Below are 20078 nucleotides of genomic sequence, written 5' to 3'. Positions count from 1 at the left end.
TGACACTGTCTAACCATCTCATCCTTTGCCGTCCCCGTCTTCTTTGACCTTCAATCTTTCCCAGCATCAGGGTTTTCTCCAGTGAGTGCAAACATGTCTTTCAAATGCCGGGAAAGATGCCTGGCTTTAAAGTTTGATGCGAACGTATCAAGCAAGCTAGTACTGTGAAAGGGTCATTATGGCTCCTGATTCTGCCACTTTCTCCAGATACTTGGTGACATATCTCTGCAGGTCTGCTATTGGTTCACTGACTTCAGCCTTTGAGAAGTTCCTGGTGGTGATGCACTGTGCTAAAACTGATGCTGCTTTTGGAAGAGCAGTTCTTCAGAGCCTGTTTCTTCAAGACGACCTGCAGATAACATCAGGTACATGGCTCCCTAGTCATCAAATCACCGCAGACTGTGACTGCAGCCATGAAATTAAAAGACGCCTGCTCCTTGGGAGGAAAGCGATGGCGAACCTAAACAGCATGATAAAAAGTAGAGACATCACCCTGCCAACAAAAGTCCGCATGGTCAAAGCAATGGTATTCCCAGTAGTCATGTATGGCTGCGAGAGTTGGACTATAAGGAAGGCCGAGCGCCGAAGAATAGATTCTTTTGAACTATGGTGCTGGAGGAGACTCTTGAGAGTCCCTTGGACTGCAAGGAGATCAAATCAGTCAATCCTCAAAGAAATCAACCCTGACTGTTCCCTGGAAGGCCAGATAATGAAACTGAAGCTCAAATACTTTGGCCACCAAATGAGAAGGGAGCACTCACTGGAGAAGACCCTGATGCTGGGAAAGATTGAAGGTCAAAGAAGACGGGGACGGCAAAGGATGAGATGGTTAGACAGTGTCATCGATGCAACGAACATGAAATTGAGCAAACTTCAGAGGATGGCGGGAGACAGGAGGGCCTGGCGGGAGCTGGTCCATGGGGTTGCGAAGAGTCGAACTCGACTGTGCGACTGAACAACAAGTTTTATTAAAGTTAAGTGCTACATCTCTGGTAGCAGGGAAGCCTTGTTGTGTCTCCTGACAGCCCAGACTGTGATGACTGCATTCTGCAACACCAACTGGAGTGATCGGAAAAAGGATGCAGTGCAGGAAGAGCCTGGTGAGCATTTGAGGCAGATTTGCTTCAAAAAACTCAGCACCAGCATTCTTCCAAAGTAACAGAAGTCTGGCAAAGGATTTCCCAGAAGGCAGCTTCATTGACACTCAGTATTCGAAACAAGAACTTTTATCTGATTGCCAGCTTCTTTTCTTCAAAAGACCAAGCCAGATCCAGACTGACAGCTTCAGGACTGACCATTACAGTACTGTAAAAGCAGTTTCCTAGGGTTGCCAACCTCCAGGCAGCAGCTGGAGAGCGCCTGGAACCATTACTGATCTCCAGACTACAGAGATCCGTTCCTCTGGAGAAAATGTCTGCTTTGGAATGAACGAACTGGATGGCATGATACCCCACTGAGGGTCCCTCTCGCCTTCCCAAACCCTGCCCTCCCCAGGCTCCACCCTCAAATCTTCAGGAATTTCCCCTCCTGGAATTGGCAGCCCTAAGCTTACCCCAGATGGTTCATTCCAGAAATCTCTTTCTCCTTTAGATTTGCATTTTTGTGTCATTTTTAAAAAGTGAATAAGGCCGGCACTGGACAGCTTCCTAGGTCCAGATTTCATGGGTGTAACCTTAATCCCTTTCAGCAAGTTTCTTCATGTCCAAAAAGATAATGCAGCTCCTTAATCTTCCCACAGGATAACTGTGTGTCTTAGTTGATCATGAACCCCAAGTAAATGTAAGATGCTTTCAACTTTTCTATTATAAACAGCATGGGGCATTTGTTTGAAGCCCCACATTTGCATGCTGATTTGGAAGAGAGCCAATCTTTCTGACTAAATCTTCTCTGAAATGACTCATGTGTAGCTCGTCTCATCTCTTTCTCCTCCTAGAGTGAAGAGCGCTAGTTTACCCCATCAGGAAGAATCATGTCTGACTGTTTTTAATCATGAGTTCTAGGAGTGTTGTGTTTTTTTAAAGTCACAGTGGGTAAATCTGTAAGCCAAGCAGGACACACAGACCCCGAGATTGATTTTGCCTGTTCAGCAGATGGCTTGAGACAATATGCTGCAATATACGCCTGCTGAGACCTGAAGGCAAATGTGCCGTAAGTAACCTTGCGATAAGCCTGTTAACGCTAAGGCAATTTTCTATTTTAAACTCAGTAAAGCTCCCCCTTTGTTTGCCGCCTGCCTATTTACAGAAGCTGCCCTGCAAGGGTTATAGCAGAATGTTTGCTCTAATAATAGGGCTGAGCCCTAAGGTCTTTTGGCAGGCAGCACTTCCATTTATCCTACCAGGAGTAATGGTACTTGTTGCTTAGTGTACAGAGAACATTTCATATGTTTGCAAGTGTTTCATAAGCAGCTAGAACAGATGCCCAGGAGGAGAGGGGAGGTAAAAGGGAGACAAAGAATTACCTGCTGCCTTTTAACACGGGACAGAATGAACAAGCCATATCTTCTGGCATTTCCCCCCCCCCCAACAAAGCAGAAAAACATGGTTTAGTCTTGAGCATTTTTGAGAAACAATCCAGATTGCAGATAGCGCGTTGAGTTTGCTTAAAGGAAATATCAAGTCACTGATTTGAGTTGTTTCTTCAATTAAATAAAACATTGCAAAAGTCTCTTGTAAACCTAGGGTTAACATTCCCCAATTGGGGGAATCCCCCCACTTTTGTGGGTTCCTCCCCGCTGGAGGCCAGCGGGAGGAAAAATCCCCCCCCAAAGCAGAGACATCGTGGGCAATGTGCTGACATCACCCGGAAGCGACATAGGGACACCGGTGATGGGGGGTGACACTCTGGTTTTTGGGCAAAACTCTATGGTTTGAGGGCAATTTTATCATAGAGTTTTGCCCAAAAACCAGAATGTCGCCCCCACATCACCAGCAAGACTACGTCACTTCAGGTGACATATGCAAACCCAAAGTAAAAGTAACTGTGGCATGAACTGGATCAGACAAGGGGAGGCAGGTGTGTTGAAACTGTAAAACTGAAAGTGTGTTTCTTTTTCAACCAAATCTTAGGAGCAGCAACTGCTTAAAGAAAGCAATGCAGGCATCCCAGTTTTTTTTAAAGGCTCCAATGATCAGTGTTACTCCTGAATTAGGCTGTAAAGAATAAACCTGAGAAGGTTCTCTGCCATATTGCATCCAGTCTGAGATTCCCAGAGACAAAATGGCACTTTCCTCCCTTACCCTGCCTACTGAAGCCCATGGATCTCCACAAGATGCTGCTCCTGGGGGATATGTGACCTTGAGGAATGACTGGAGGGGGGAAGGGGGATTCAGTGGAAATTATTAATTTAATCTGGATCCAACCGATTAAGCAGAATGTATGCTTTGCCCAACCCATAGGCCAGACAGACGGTAAACAGTGATTCACATTTCTTTCTTTGCTTCTACTGTATTGTGAGAACAAAATGCTGGAAATTTCATGCTGGTGATATTTGTGAGACTCAACTTTTTTGGGGGGGGGGGTATTTTTTATTTTACGGGAGTAGAATGAAAAAGTAGGGCTTCTGTTGTAGCAACTCAGTCAATGTGACAGCAGAAAGTACTGTGCCATAATAATGTGTCTTGACGCATGGTATCAGCTAGCTGTGGCAGATTAGATTGCTACTGTGCTGCTAATGAGCATTTGTTCATGCTTCCTTCCCTCCTCCCCACTTGAAAATTGCACAGCTGTGATTTAGACTAGGGAGCTCCAATGGGCAGTATGTGAGCTACTGGTAGCTCACTGGCTGCTGCAGAGTAGGTCATTGTGTCCCCTTGGAAGACTCAGGAAAAGATGCAGAAAGATCTGCTCCAAATTTATATAATATTTAAAAATACTTATTTCATAGGCTTTTTCTCTGTGCTGCTTAGCTTGATAGCTTCATTTCTGGTGTTCTTCCCAATTCCTGTTCTGTTTCTAGGACAGAACAAAACTTGGTAACAAGCTGGGGTAGGAGGGAATAGCTTGGGATATTTTTCTTTACTCACAAGTAGGTCTCATTCAAGAAAAAGGTGGTGGCCCCTGACAGACAGACGTGGCAATTGGAGAGCCATGACCGAACTTCCCTAGCATTCTTAAATAGCTGCCCTAGTTTGGTTTGGGGCCATAGTATAGAGGGAAAACACAGCCCTTTTAAAAGTTTGGAAAGATCCAATCATAGGTTTCCCAGGGGCGTATCTGCCTTGACCCTTAAATGTTCAGTTGCCTTTTAGAAAGGGATGTTCACTTCAGCAATGAAGGATCACACAGGTGTGCCCTTCCAGTATCTAGGATCACACCGGTGTGCCCTTCCAATCTCTTTTTTTACCTTGCAATCATAGTTAATAAGTGATTCATAGGTGCCATGACACCTGCCAGTGTTTATCATTGTGCCCACTTGTTGCTTGAACCTTGAGGATAAAATGCCAAGGGTGGAATGGAAAAGGGAACTTCCAGTTGCTCTCTACTGAGCTTTTCCCAAGTCGATGCCACATAGTCATGGACACAGAATTTATTATGTAAACTCTCCCCATTGTTTGGAAACTGAAACAACCAAAGTGTGCTTCTTTCGCAAAGAAAGCTAGGATTGGTTTCTTCCATGCCCTTGGCACAGGAGGTGGTTCTGGAGAGCCCAATAAGCATTGCCTTTGCAGCTGAAGGCTGTGTCTATTCAGAAGCGGCTACCTGTTATAGGAGGTTCTTGGCTTAGCCCCTCCCAATGTTTTGTGATTGGCCCTTCCCCCATGGACACAATAGTTTGCTTTCTCTCAGATTTCTGAAACGGCCCACAGACTTCACAAGTGTGGAGTCTCTAGTTCCTTCCATTGTGGAGATTTAAAGGGAAAGGCATATCTCTGCAACCAAACAGGCATGGGTCCCTAACTTTTCTAAGCCTGCAGGCACCACACAGGGTGATGTGCAAACCTACAAAATGGCTGCTGCAAGAGGTAGAGCCAATCACACCATGGCCACCACAAGAGGCAGAGACAATCACAACATGTTAGGCAGTTAGGTCATGCATAGCTCTAGCAGTAACTCTTCTACATTTAGGTATTGATCTCTATTTAACAGGATGCCTTTTAAAATCAACATATTGTTTAAGAAACTGTTCTTGCACACACGCAGCTACCTTCAGTCATAGTGCTGTGGTGGCATAGGGCTGCCAACTCCGAGTTGGCAAATACCTGGAGATTTGGGGGGTGGAGCCTGAGGAAGGTAGGTTGGGGAGGTGAGGGACTTCTGTGGGGTATAATGCCATAGAGTCCACCTTCCAAAGCGGCCATTTTCTCCAGGTGGACTGATCTATGTCACCTGGAAATCGGTTGTAATAGCGGGAGATCTCCAGTCACTACCTGGAGGTTGGCAGCTCTATGGTGGCAGCGGCGCCCAAATCACCTTTTTAAAAATCCAGCCAGTCAGATCTCCAGTGGCCAATCAGAAGTCCTGTTGGGCAAAAGCCCCGCCAGGCCTTGCCCTCTCTCTAAAAATGCTTGGCAGGCACTGGGAAAGGTGTCAGCAGACTCCATGGTGCCCACAGGCTTCACACTGGGGACTCCTGAACTAGACACTTTTAAAAATGAAAGCAGTGAATTAAGATAATTTGTTACGCCAGTTGTTATGGTGGTATAGTGATATGATGATATTCTATTGCTGATTTTTAACAAGTTGGAAAAAAAACCCACTGGTTAGGTGGAAGGGGGATGGCCACTGCCAGGGGACAGGGCGGGGAAACTGGGGAAACCCTCATGGAAGCTCTGTTGCTGCTGTGCTGTATTAGCAGCTGCACCAGCACCAGGGGAACCACAGAGGCCCGTCCCCGTGTGGAAACCACCAGGGTCTGTTTTAGCTCCGCTACTGAATCAGTAGTCAGGGCCCTAATGTGTTTCAGTATGTCTGGCTACCACAGCCTCCAGCTATGCATCTCAGCCTCTGTGGAGCCTGCTTTTCCTTTTAAGATCTTGCATAACCACAGACCCTACTTGCAAGAGCGTTGGTTTCAAGAGCGTGGAAACCAGTTACGCTTCAATTAGCATATGACATATTGGCTGCTGTCACACACACTAAATAATCCAGTTTCAATCCACTTATTAATGCACTTTCCAACTGGATTTTGCTAGTTCACACAGTAAAAATCCAGTTGGAAACTGCATTGAAAGTGAATTGAAACTGGATTATTTAGTGTGTGTGACTGCAGCCATTGTATAGTAAATATGAAATACAAGTCTTAAGAGCAGCTCCATCTATGATTCACTCAGCTGTCAGTAAATGAGTCGATAGATGTGGCTGCCATTTGGGTTTACCAGAATTGTAAACTAATTTGTCATACACAATGTTATGAAGAATCTCCCCACCACCACCAAATGGATATTGAATGAGGCAACCCAATTAAATTTGGAAGGAAAAATCTGTTATTCATTAGCTATTGAGAATTCCAAGATTCTATTAGCAGCAGATCATTAGATCTTATAATCATATTTGTTTTATGGCATTAAAGGGAAAGAAAGCATTCTGCTTTCAGATCATTCTCCCAGGGTCATAGATCAGCTCTTATTATCTTAGCATCTTGGACAGAATCTGTGATATATATGTATTCTTGTACAAGAAGAAGACAGGTGAGTAAACCAGACATAGCAACAGAAAATTAAAGAAAGCTGTCATAGAATTCAGTTTTTATTTTCCTCATTATTTTTATTAGTGTTGTTGATTGATGACACTTTAAAAAAAACTCAAAATGGTGACTTACATGTGTGGGCCATGATGTCACACGTTGTAGCACTAAGGGTAGAACTTTCTCAGCATTAAGTTTTTCATCCATTAAACTGCTGTTCAGCCAAGTTTCAAGTAATAAAATGTTTGTTACGCTATGGTTGATGGCATTCGCCTCTATCCCACCCACTCCTTCCTAATATCTGAGTGAATCATGGCATAGTCACTGTCTCTAAAAGGATTCACTATCCGACACATACATCTTTCACAAAGAGAAAGTGGTTCTTAGTAATATGGCTAGCTGCCCTTTCCCCATGAAGGAAATGTGTTAAGGAGGAATTATTTTGAGACCCCTGGCCCATGATACCTAGTTTCTATTTTGTATTTTTAGTATTTTATACTGTTTTATTGTTATTATCTGGCATTATGCCTCTGTTAGCCACCCTGAGCCTTCGGGGAGGGCGGGATATAAATCCAAATAAATAAATAAATAAAAATAGTTTCTTGATTTACTGGTGACTTGTAAGGAAGCCCCAGTCCCTCAGCCTCTAGTCATCTTTTCCGGGTAGCAGAGGTTATTAAACTGCTGGTTGTTCTTGAAGAACTGTAAGGTTTACATTTGGAGCATACAGTATATCTGCTTTATTGATGACTAGGAGCAAAGGCTGTTATAAAAACAATACGAGCTCTAGAAAAAGGTGAGGCGAAGGTTACAGACCTGTCTCCACTCGATGCATTTCCAGACGTGTGAAGGCGCCTGCACACAGCCCCTCAGCTTTTTGTCACACAGCCATGGCTATCCATCTACCTGGCTGCCAACAGAAAGGGCTGCCCCGCGGCAATATGGTTTCTACCCCCTCCCTAGACTCCGGGGCTAAGGGGAGCTGGGAGGCCCCGCAACCACATCCCCACCCGCCCAGGCACCTGCCTGGGGGAAGAAACCCTCCCATCAGGGATGGGAGAGGCATCTAGTCGCACTCGGGAGGACTCAGGAAGCGGCACCAAGTGTGGGTCGCTCCCACGGCCTCCATCTGAGCCAACAGCAGCTCCAAGGCAGTAGGGTGGCCTTTGCCAGCTGCCTGCCATGCAGGCCCCCCCCCCCCGGGCCACCCGGTAGAGTCGTCCCGTCCAAATTCTTACCGAGGCCGGGCCTGCTTATCCTTGGAGATCAGGGTGTTTGGGGCAAGGCCGAGCGTGGCATTGGGGGTGGACGCCATGTGCCTCCGCTGCCACTGTCCCCACGGGTGCAGGCAGGTGGGCGAGTGGGTGGCAGCAGCGGTGATTGGGGTGCTGGGGCAGGTGAGCGAGGTGCCTGGCGCCCGGCACAGCCACGGGCTGGGCGGGCCACTGCCTTGGCGGCACTTCTTGGCCTGGCTGGAGTGTGCCTGCACTGTCACCCTTGAGCTGGGCCAGGTCCTGGAGGTCATTCCTGCCATTGGGGGGTGGGTTATGGCCCAGGGCAGGGGAGGTCCTCCAGGCAGCCCCCCGGCTGCGCAGCCCCTTTTTGAGTCTCTGTGTTCAGCGGGCGCAGCTGCTAAACCCCCCGGACTACTCCCTGCCTGCCTTCCATGTCCTGGGCACACACGTGTGTGTCTGCGGTGCAGCCATGGTCGGCCTTGGCCTCCTCACTCACCGGAGCATCCGGCCCGTCCCTTGGCTCCCAGCACACTGAGCCCGAGACGGTGGCTGCGGGTTTTCTGGGCGGGACTCTGGCCATGTAGCCAGTGGATACAGAGCCCCTGTGAGTGACACATCAGGGCGCCAACTGATTTTGGCGCACATCAAATCTTGCCAGAGGAAGGCGGAGCCGTGCGCCCAAAGGAAGAACTGCCGCCGAAATGGAGCCCGCCAGGGACGAGCGAAGTACCAAGCCGAGAAACAAGCATGCCATTCCACCACCAGAGGGGTGCCGGTAGGAAACCCCACCTCTACAAATTCTGTGGCCCTAGCTAGGATGAAACTGTGTGATTAGCACCACATGTAAGCCACTCAGACACCCCCTGAGAAGGGGGTTCGAGCGGGATATAAAGCCTAAAGTTAAATAAATAAATAAATAAATAAGGACAGGATTGCCCCAGTACACCTGGCATACCAGTTGGAAACGACGCCTTTAAATTGTTACTTCTCAAAAATCCTTTGTTTTTTTTCTAATTATTGTTTTAAATATTGGAATGTTTATATGCAGAACATTTTGGGGTTATTTTGTTTATGTTTCAGTTATGTGGGATTTGAGCGTGTTAAAGTACAGTTTCCATCATATGCAGATAGTTTTCCTCTTGAGTATTCTTAAGAGACCCACAGGTATTGTTCAGTTGTCTCCAGGAAATTGTCAGAGACTATACACTTCTTACTGGCATGGGATATCCAGAGAGAATATCTTCTCTGGGAAGCAAATACAATATGGGAATGATGATGCTGTAGGCAGGATAAGTGTCTGTCAGTCTAACGCATGGAGCAAAAATTATGTCATGCATAGAAAAATCTAAAGTACTGATAAATTTAAAATCTTCTGAATGACTTTAATTAATGAGGTAAAATTAGGTCCAGCCAAGTGCTTTTTTTAAACAACAGTGTTTAAAAATTGAATTAGCTCTTGCCTTTGCTGGAACTGTCAGCTGTCGAAAAAAATCAGTGTCACAAATGAAAAACAACGTAATGAGGAAGATTTCATTCCTATGTTTTATAACAACTTTTCCATACATACAAGCCAAAAAGCTATTAATAGCCTTTTTTAAAAAAATTAAGCAGTATAACAGCACTTGCAAATTTGTGGTACAGCTTGGGGAGGGCATCATGTAAGGTTTTTGTGCTTTTTACGTCTGGTGAAGTCAATGGCCATTGTGGGTTGCTTGGCCCCTCTACAGCTTATTTTGTTCACCTCTTGGGAAGGTGCATGCCAGTGTTTCTGTTTTCTAGGCAGAGTTCCCCACTTTATCTCCTAACAGAAGTGTGGTCAGTTTAGTTGTGAAAAGTGCAAATGGCCTCCACAGTGTGTCAAGGAACCCAGGAATCCAAAGTGCTTTGGGTCAAGCGAAAAAAGAAAGCCCAAACCCTCAAAAGCCCTCAGTGTATTAGCACTGTAATTACCTCCCTGAAACAAGAGAAAGATATGCCATAATTAAGATATAATGTATGCCATTATCATGTATTAGGTAAGACTATGTGCCCTTACTACACTTACAGACATTTAGTAGTTAGTGAAGTCTGTAGGAAACAATGACACTTCTAATTTCCAATTATATCATTATCAGTTTTGAATTCTCTGAGAGCATAAGCTAGGAGCTGTATGATTTGGTCAACTATTCCCTGTCAGTATCATACATTTTTGAAGGTGCATTTGTACCCACGGTGACAGGGAAACTGAGGCCTAGTTCTCGCTAAGTTGGTAAGTCTGTTAAAACCAAAAATACTTGTACAAAGGCTTATATTATTCTCCTTGTTGTTAAAACAATGCTAATGGATGAAGCTGTCATTAGTATGACTTATCGCTATAAGACAGCTTCATGCGTTCAGTACCATTGTTTTAATAGCCAGACCACTGATCTCTCAAGAAATCACTATCACCATTAGGGTTGCCGGGGGGGGGGGGCTGGCCACCAGCAGGGGATGTGGGGGTAGCACTGCCAGATCCAGGTTGGGAAACTCCTGGAGATTTGAGGAAGGAGCCTGGGGAGGACAGAGACCTCATTGGGGTACGATGCCATAGAGTCCACTCTTCAAAGCATCCATTTTCTCCAGGGAAGATGATCTCTGTAGTCTGGAGATGAGCTGTAATTCCAGGGGCTCCCCAGATCCCACCTGGAGGCTGGCATCCCTAATCACCATCCATAAGTGAATGGTTTAAAACAATTGGAAGCATTGCTTTATTGATGAAACTGACATATTACCAGAGAACTTAAAGGAGTCATTTCAAGAATACTGATACTGATTTAGGCCTAGTTTATTTTATTTATCTTAAATATTTTCATGCTGCCTTTTCACCCAAATAGGGTCCCCAGGGCAGCAAACATGAAAATATTTGAACATTACATTCAGTCAAAACATATGAACACTGAAGTTATCACTGAAGTGCTGTACCTAGCCTTTAACTCTTTGGCTTACAGGTGAGAACTTGCTTGTTTGAATGTTCCTCAAAGCAAAATAATGCCCTGCATAAAGAAAATTAGATATTCCCAGCTAGAGTCTCAAGGGCTTTATCTCAGACAGGTTTACAGCTTCAGGCCACAGTTAAGCAAGATGTGGATATTACAATAGCTTGTGTTTTATTTTCTTTTAGGTCAAATACATCATTTGGTGGGTAGGACAGACAGTGAAGATAACTTCAGTAGTTGTCTTAATCCTATCCCTTGCACTGTTTTCCCAATTCAAGCCATCTTCCAAAGCTTCAATTTGTCTTGTGTAGGAGAGCCTACCCATCTGTATATTTCTCTCATTAGGATAAGTAGCATCTGAGAAGGATAATAGAAGCAGTTTAAATTAAGCAAATGGCACTGGGGAAAGGAGCAATCGCAAGGAAGATCAGAACTGTTTGACAGTAATGGGACTTCAAATTTGAGTTGCACGATGTTCTATTAACTGAGCTGGAGAACAGAAATGAAGAAGGCCAGGATTTTTAATTGAGCTGCCAGACAAAGGAACTTGAGCTGCTGTTTCAAGAGTGATGATTTTCCATTGGTATCTGTTGACAATCTTTTATATCATGTTCCCCCAAGAGCGCATGTTCCCCCAAGAGCGCTGAGATCTGGGAGTCTGGACCTCCTCGAGGTCCCAGGCCCCCGGGACATCAAGTTTGCCCTAACCAAGGCCAGGGCTTTCTCGGTGGCGGCTCCTACCTGATGGAACGAGCTTCCAGTGGAGATCAGGGCCCTGCGGGACCTAGTGCAGTTCCGCAGGGCCTGCAAGACGGAGCTCTTCCGCCAGGCTTTCGAATAGGAGCCACCGCCGCCGCCACTATACCACCCTGTGGCGGACCTACCACCTGCCTGGCCTGGTTGGGGGTAAAATGTTGCCTGAGGAGGAACATCATCCTGGCGCTCCGGCGTTTATTCCATCGGCCGCCAATGAGAGTCATCGACCATCTTGGATTTTAAAATGAACTTTAAAAATAAATCTCATCATGTACTGTAGAGCACCATTTTAGCTTGTATTTATTGAAATTTTAATGTATTTTATGCTTTGTCTTCGGCTTGGCTGCTGTTAGCCGCCCTGGGCCGTATGGGTAGGGCGGGATATAAATCCCAAGAATAAATAAATAAATAAATAGTCTACTGGGGTATTCCTGGGAATCATCATCCAGAATTTCACTATTTGAATGTGTAGAAAGAGCCTTTGTTCTGAAGGAGAAAGTAGAAATGTACGAGCAGAAAAACTGTAAAAGACCTTAAGAGCATTTCTATCTAACAAAATTTAGAAAAGTAAGAGGAAGAAAAAAGGGGGGGTATCATACAATACGGAAGATTGGGGAGTTATGAATGAAGAAAGAATAACTGACAGTGTCAGAGGAGGTAAAAATACCATTCATGGGAAATGACAGGAAAGGGCTATTAACTTGACTGCCAGAAAGCTTCAACTGGGGAGAGCAGTTTCAATGTAATGAGAATATAGTCTAGGTTGCAAGGGTCAAAGCAAGAATTTTGGAATTCAGAACAAGAGGAAACTCCTTGTCTGAAAGAGAGTGATGGATGATAAAGCAACTGAAGAGGCTGAGAGAAGGACACTAATTTTTTTTTTAAGGCTACTGAGCAGATTCCCTTTTCTTTCAGAGGCATAGTGACATCTTTATACTGGAATGAAAAGCAGCTCTCTAAGATTAATCACACTGCCGATGAAAAAGAGAGGATTGTGGTTGCAACCTACCCATGCTTAATATGTTAATATTGGAAACGCACATCTTTACACATGTGATCACACAGGATTTTAATAGTCACATACTCACATTGACCTTAATAGCATTGATGCACACTTCATTTACCTTGGTAACAAGCAAGAGGTGACGGGAGAGATGGAATCATAGTGCCTATTGTAACTACAGTTCACACATTTTTGCACTGTAAATTGGATCTGGAAAAATTCCACAATCTAAATCAGTGGGAAAGGTTTTAAACTCTGAATTGGCAAGCCAAGCGGGTATGCTTCTTTGATTATCTTGTGCATGCGTCTTTATAAGAATCTTTGACATTGATGTAATACCATCATATTGTTTGTGCCTTATTTGTGGCATCCCTTGTATAACGCAGGATAATTTTATATTTTGCAGAACACACAGAGACGTGAGAACAGACCTCTTTCAGGACTAGAGAATCAGCAAGATGATACTAGCTGTGCGATATGGCTTTCTGATGACACTGCAACCTGTACTGGTGTCAAAATATTACTGTCACACTGTGGAAATAATGAGAGAAGAAAATAGTTGAGAGAGCAGTTTTATCAGAAGGGCTTCTGTTGCTCAGAATGGATTGAAATTTTTCTTTCCCATTGCCAGGTAATCCGTTCAAATGTGCTCAGCCACTGGCTAGTAGGTGTTCTGCAAACCTCAGATATTCTGATGAACTCTTGTTGAGCCTGGTAATGAGAGTGGGGCCCAAGTGTATTTCCATCAGAAGCTGCGGCATAAAATTTTCTGAACACTTTCCCCTCCCAGAACCATTTTAAACCTGTAATTTTATACATTAGCATAGCATTCCATGATCCCTTTTTCCGTTCAGATACTGATGGGATTTGTACCTGCTTCTAAAGTCTAACTAGGGTTATCCTTGCTGAAGTAAGGATATTGCGTGTGTGCATCAAGTGCCATTGGTCGCTTCCCACTTATGGCAACCCTATGAATCAATGTCCTCCAAAACATCCTATCGTAGGGTTATCCTAAGGATTATTCTAACAATTGGGTTTAGAAATTTTAATTAAATTATTATGTACAATCAAACATTATATGCATAGGCTTAGGAATTACCATGATGAACACAATATAATACAAAATACAAAAAAGTTAATATTAATTTCATTATTCACAAGTTTGTACCTATAACATGTATAAAATTCACTGTGTTTGAAAATATTTTGTAAGTTACTTCATTTTCCTAATCAACCCCCATATGGCAGTGTGAAAATAATCATTATTTTAATTTACTTCAGCTTCTAACACTAATAATACTTCTATATATTTAAATCTTTAGAGTCCCTAAAAGAACTGCTTATGGAGCCACAGAAATTCTTCCCCCTTTAATTAACTGAATGATAGAGACGACTCTCCTTATATAACTTTTAAAAACTGTTGTCTATTTATAACCCATCTTGCTGAAGGTGGATCACATGATACAGAGGTGTAATCGCACACACAAGATATCCAATAAACAGTGCAATAGGACTAGGATTACAAAATTAGAAAACAATGGATAAAGAAAAAAGTATCAGATATGATATATCATTAACAATGCAGAAAATGGAATTACTAAAACAGCAGAATGCAGTAAGATCAGGAGGATAAAACATACAACAAAACCGGAAGACTAAAGTCCTTCTATAAAAGAAATACTCCTTTTTTAAAAAGGATCCTTCTGAACCATTCCATTTATACTACAACCCCTATCCCATTTATAAAAATGGTCTCTGTTTTGCATGATCTGCACAATGACAGGTGTGGGAGCCTTCTTGACCTCCTTTCCACAAGGAGGGAGCTACAACAGAGAATTCACTTGTACATGTCGCTATTGATCTTACCCATTTGTAGGGTGGCGTTTTCAGAAGGCTCTCCTCAGATAACCAAAGGGTTTTGTATGTGATAACCAGTACCTTGAACTGAACTCAGTAACTGACAGATTAAAAGTCAACTAAACAGGCAAGAAAGAAATCTAGCATTCTCTTAGGTCTCCATCAGACACAAGTAACGTGTTTATACCTTTCTGCATTCTATTTGACATACAACACAGTCTATAAATAATTTCCAAAGAATGTTCTTTTAGCCTGATTTCCAGCAAATATTGGTTTGGTTCTATATATAATCCATTGCTTTCCGGGATATCCACCACAGCGCAAAGATCTTCACTGTGTGACTGAAGTTAAGCTGCAGCAATCGTTTTGTGGCTGGCTCTGCCTCCTCTGGCAGCTATTATGTGCCCGCTCCCACCACACTGTGTCAGGATTCCAAAGGTGCCCATAAGCTCAAAAAGGTAATCAAAACACCTGTGAGCTTTCTAAGAGTGGTACATTCTTGTAACACCCATCTCCTCCATCAAAAGTAGTGAGAAATGGGAGACTTCTTCCCTTGAACTCTGTTATTTATATACTGCCCTCCCCAAATGGGCTCAGGGCGGTGCACAATGATTAAAATAATACAATTAAAATAATGTTTAAATAGCAATTTGCACATAATAATATCATATCATAAAATACCATGTAAACAGAGAGATCTGATGTCAAGCAGTCCGATATCTAATCAGATGTCCAGTCAGGACCAGGCCACTGATGGATGATTGGCCAAAAAAGCTGGGGGGGGGACACATCCGCTGCCTCAACCGAATGCCCAGTGGACGAGCTCCATCTTGCAGGCCCTGCAGAACTGCAATAAGTCCCACAGGGCCCTGATCTCATAGGGGAGCTCATTCCTCCAGGTGGGGGCCAGGGCAAAAAAGGCCCTGCCCCTGGTCAAGGCCAGTCAGACATCCCTGGGGCTGGGGAACACCAAAAGATGTTGGTTTGTGGATCTCAGTGCCCTCCAGGGCTCATATGGCTTTGACTCATGAAAGCTTAAATCACTTAGCATTTGAAGAGCCTTGGTAATCACTTAGCATTTGAAGAGCCATCTGTAGTCCACACCTGCCGGAAGGAAGTCCACTCTTCAGAAATGTATAAAGTGCTACTGGACTCAAATTTTGTTTTGTTGCTACAGACTAACGTGGCTACCCACCTGAAACTTTCTCACTGTAAAGACCTGAGATCATCACTGAAATGTCTGAAGCTATTTTCTCTCTACCCATACTTTCCCTCTACCATACCATAAGTATTAGTTACCATCAGATAGTGAAGAACCTACTTCTGGACCAGCAAATTCTCTTCTAGAGGAACATTATTATCATCTACCTGAGCCTTTGCAGAGAATAGCCCCAACATGACTCCCTAGGAGACTTCTAGAGGATGAACATTACCATCAAGATGATTTTGCATTCTGATGTTCACCTGCTGAAACTGTTGACCTGTTAAATGATACTTTTCAAATGGATACCCAAAGAAGGTTAAAAGAAGGAGCTAATTTTTAGAATAGCATTTTAATTTTTTGTTTGTTTCCTGAAGTGCTGGGGCATTGTCTTCAGCTTGAAAAAAGTGCTCAGTAGACAAGTTAGCTGACAAACTATGTCAAAGTACATCTAAAACATACAAATGGAATGTGACAGATACATTTGAAAACATGTACATTACTGATCTGTAGCCACAATTGACTACAAATCCATGTGGAGAACACACTCAGTGACAAAGGCAGGTTTGTCATCACGCACAAGCTCTGAAATGGCCCTAAGAAAGATCTCAAATGTGATTCTTTCTTTTTTTGTATTTTATGAGTATTTTGTTTGTGTGCGTGTGTGTGTGTGTGTGTGTGCTTTTGAGCCTGAAAGTCATGGTGACTTCTGGCGACCCATAGTGGGGCTAGGATGTTTCAGAGAGGTGACCTGATATTGCCCTGCCTCTGTGTCCTGGCCCTAGTATTCCTTGGAGGTCGCCCTTCCAAATACTGTCTTAGCTTCCGAGATCTGACAAGATTGTGCTTGCCTGGGCTATCCAGGTGAGGGCTCAAATGTGATTCTTGAAAGATTTTAATTTTACTTCTGCTGTATGAATGCTGCTCTAACAAGAGGACCTGATGTTTGGAAATGCCCAGAGATTAGGTTAGTGATGGCACACTACTGAATCATGTTAAAATATCTGAAGTGTTAACAACAGGTGTGAAAAGGGTGGATTCGGTTACTATGCATTGTTAATATAGAAAAAATCATTGCTTGCAGTGAGATGCAATAGTGGTCTGATGCTGCCACCTTGTGTTGAAGGCTGGGTCAGTGTTCCATGCTAACCTGTCAAGTTCTTTAACAATCTCTCTGGCTACATGATAGGGACTGTTCTACTCCACAAAATGCAGCAGAATTCTGGCATCCTGAGATCAGATTAAGTTCAGACAGATTAGGGAAGAAGCCTAAACAGGCCTACTCAGAAGTAAATCCCATTTTATTCAATGAGTCTTTCTCCCAAGGAAGTTTTTTTAGGATTAAAGCTTCAGAATCAAGTAACTCCAATATTCATGAATTTCAGATCTGTTGTTTCAATGCATTGCCCAGTTTAAGGATTCAAAATCATTGCAGATTAAATCAATATTTCACTGCTGCTATTTATTACACATTGTGAGCCAGTTTGGTGCAGTGGTTAAGTGCGTGGACTCTAATCTGGGAGAACCGGGTTTGATTCCCCACTCCTCCACTTGCAGCTGATGGATGACCTTGGGCAAGCCATAGTTCTGACAAGAGCTATCCTTGAAAGGGCAGTTCTTGAAAGAGCTCTCTCAGCCCCTCCTTCCTCACAGGGTGTCTGTTGTGGGGAAGGGAAAGGAGTTTGTAAGCCGCTCTGAGACTCCTTTGGGTAGTGAAGGGCGGGGTATAAATCCAATCTCTTCTTCTTCTTCTTCTTCTTCTTACCCAAACTGGACCGAGGGGGGGGGATTAGCTTTTAAAGGGTTCTCAGATGGAGAAACAAGGGATCTTTTATCTGTGTATATGGTGTTTTTATGCCAGATAGATATTCCAAGGGTGTAAGTAACGGAGATCTGGTTCAAACAAAATGAAGTCTTTATTCACTAGCAATCAGTCATACAGCTATGAGTAAACCAAACTACAAACTCTAGAGCCACTGATAAACTACAAAAGAACCACAAGATACCATTAAAACTGAAATAAGCCATTATCTCCCTCCCAAATACACACGCATGCATGCACGCACTCTCACACACACTATGCGTATGGGATAAGGATGAAACAAGGCGAGGGAAGGAAAGATGTTCAGGTGTGCGATACTACCTGATCCAATGTGTGAGAGAGACTGAGAATTGCGAGGAGTCCATGCAGCTGAAGTCCAAGATGGTGAGGAGAGAGAGGGAGCTGTGAAGCAGTTGCAGACAATGCTCCCTCTAAGCTGTGGAATCTTGTGAGCAAAAGTTCTATTTTGTAAGCTACTGGCTCACAAAGTGATTTGGCTATTGCATAAATTAGTTTGCTCTGAAGCCATCCTTCCTGAGCTAAGAGAGCCAGTTTGGTGTAGTGGTTAAGTGTGCGGACTCTAATCTGGGAGAACCGGGTTTGATTCCCCACTCCTCCACTTGCACCTGCTGATGTGACCTTGGGTCAGTCACAAGCTCTGGCACAGCAGTCCTTGAAAAAGAGCCGTTTGTGTCAGAGTTCTCTCAGCCCCACCCACCTCACAGGGTGTCTGTTGTGGGGAGGGGAAGGGAAAGGAGTTTGTAAGCCGCTCTGAGACTCCAAGTGAAGGGCGGGGTATAAATCCAATCTCTTCTATTCTTCTTCTTCTAAGACAAAAATGTGTGAGCCAGAGGCTAAAAAACTGAGCTAGCTCACACTAACTCATCTTAGAGGGAACACTCTTTGCAGGGGTTCATTTTTTATAATGTCTGGAGCCTATGGTGATCTGTTGGATTAATCAGACAATCTTTTGGATGAGAATATTTCAAGTTCCCACCAATAACCTGCTTATGCTATGAATCTTAAATGAACATGCAGCTACAGTGCATGGTGGACTGCACCAGTCTAAGGCTGTAATCTTTATGAACACTTATCTGTAAGTGAAGTAAGACCATCTGAGTACAGTGGAACTAGCATCTGAGGAATGCACATAAGATAGGGCAATGCATCTGGCAGTTCCAGGAAGAGAGTATGTGGATAGTGTTGAGTAACCGAGAGATATTTCTCATTAAGGGTCAAGGTAAGAATCAGCTGGGCATCATACTTTTGATCTGATCAGATACTAAGGTATTGTTTAATAATACAATCCCATGTTAATCACCTACTGAAATGTTAAGCAATGTTGGCCTTTATAAACTATATAAACTGGGCTTTATTTTTCTCTTTTTCTTCATAGAAGGAGCAGCAGTTTTCACTGCAGATGCCAGAGTCCTGAGAGAGCAAATTGCTTCACCCTTTACCAGCACTGTCATCTTTTTCTGCCATGGGACCGGACAGTGGTTTCTTGAGCACCGGGCTGTTTCATGCCATCCTATGGGGGAGCTTGGCAGCCCTAACCATGCTCCTGATTTTCAGTTTTCTCTTCTTTTTATGTTCTAGTTGTGACAGGTAAGATAATAAGCTGCTAAGACTACAATAAAAGGAAAACTAGGAAATGTGTTCTGTGAAACCTCCCCCCATGGATCCCTTCTGAAATCCCAGAGAATGGCCCTATGGCTCTCAGTACATGCTACAACTTCTAGTACAGGAAGGAGTAATGTAGGCGTATATTTTTGTTAGATTACCGCAATGCTCTCTGTGTCAGGCTGGCTTTGAAAAGTGTTCAGAAACTTCCATTGATGCAGAATGCTGCAGCCAGCATGTTGACTGGATTAGGTCACAGGGACCATATCTCTCCAGTCTTGGCCCATCTGCGTTGGCTCCGAATTTGTTTCCAGGCTTGGGACCAGCATACCAGAAAGACTGCCTACACCCTTATGAATTTACCTGACCACTATAGTAATCTTCCGAGGCCCGGTTTTGGGTGCCCCCACCTTCTGAGATTAAACTGGTAGGAACCTGGGGAAAAGCCTTCTTAGTCATAGCACCAAAACTAAGGAACTCTCTCCCCGGAGAGACTTGCCTGTCTCCTTCTGTTACTGTCTTCCATCAGCTAGTGGGGGAAAATTGTTATGTCTGGTGTTCCCTCACTGATCCCTGCTTCTTGCCCTGTGTTTTATTGTTATGCTTTTATGTGTATTTAGCATGGTTTTAATTTCTTAATGATGTGCGTTGTTTGGTTTTAATACTTTTTTAATAAGATGTGTTTTTAGTCTATGTTTTTAATCTGTTAGCTGCCTTGGTGGCCATTGTGATGGCAGAAAGGCACGGTATAAATTCTGTAAATACATAAATGAAGACTACCAATGAAAAGGAGTCAGCACAGCACTGTGGATCATATGTTTTGCATGCAAAAGCTCCCGGGTTCAGTTCACATTATCTCCAGTTACAATGGTCTTAGATACCAGTCAGAGGAGACAATACTCAATTATAGATGGACCAGTGGAATTTTTGAATGCGCCACACACTCACCCATTTTTTAAAAATACCCTCTCTCTAAGTTTAAATAAAAAGCCTATCAGGGAG

At 43.7% G+C, this 20078-nt stretch overlaps 1 protein-coding gene across 1 annotated transcript in view; it reads left to right on the top strand.

The window, feature by feature from the left end:
• PAG1 (phosphoprotein membrane anchor with glycosphingolipid microdomains 1) overlaps positions 1 to 20078 on the top strand; it is a 144109-nt gene that overhangs the window by 104529 nt on the left and 19502 nt on the right. The window contains exons 5-6 of the mRNA XM_015425437.1: positions 12980 to 13204; positions 18850 to 19061. Of these exons, the coding sequence (XP_015280923.1) occupies positions 18937 to 19061 (125 nt within the window). The 5' untranslated portion in view covers positions 12980 to 13204; positions 18850 to 18936. The remainder of the gene's footprint in view (positions 1 to 12979; positions 13205 to 18849; positions 19062 to 20078) is intronic.

Source organism: Gekko japonicus, unplaced genomic scaffold, assembly GCF_001447785.1.
Source record: "Gekko japonicus isolate JY-2015 unplaced genomic scaffold, Gekko_japonicus_V1.1 scaffold301, whole genome shotgun sequence".
In the NCBI taxonomy this organism is placed as follows: Eukaryota; Metazoa; Chordata; class Lepidosauria; order Squamata; family Gekkonidae; genus Gekko; species Gekko japonicus.
This window is presented reverse-complemented; position numbering and strand designations above follow the sequence as displayed.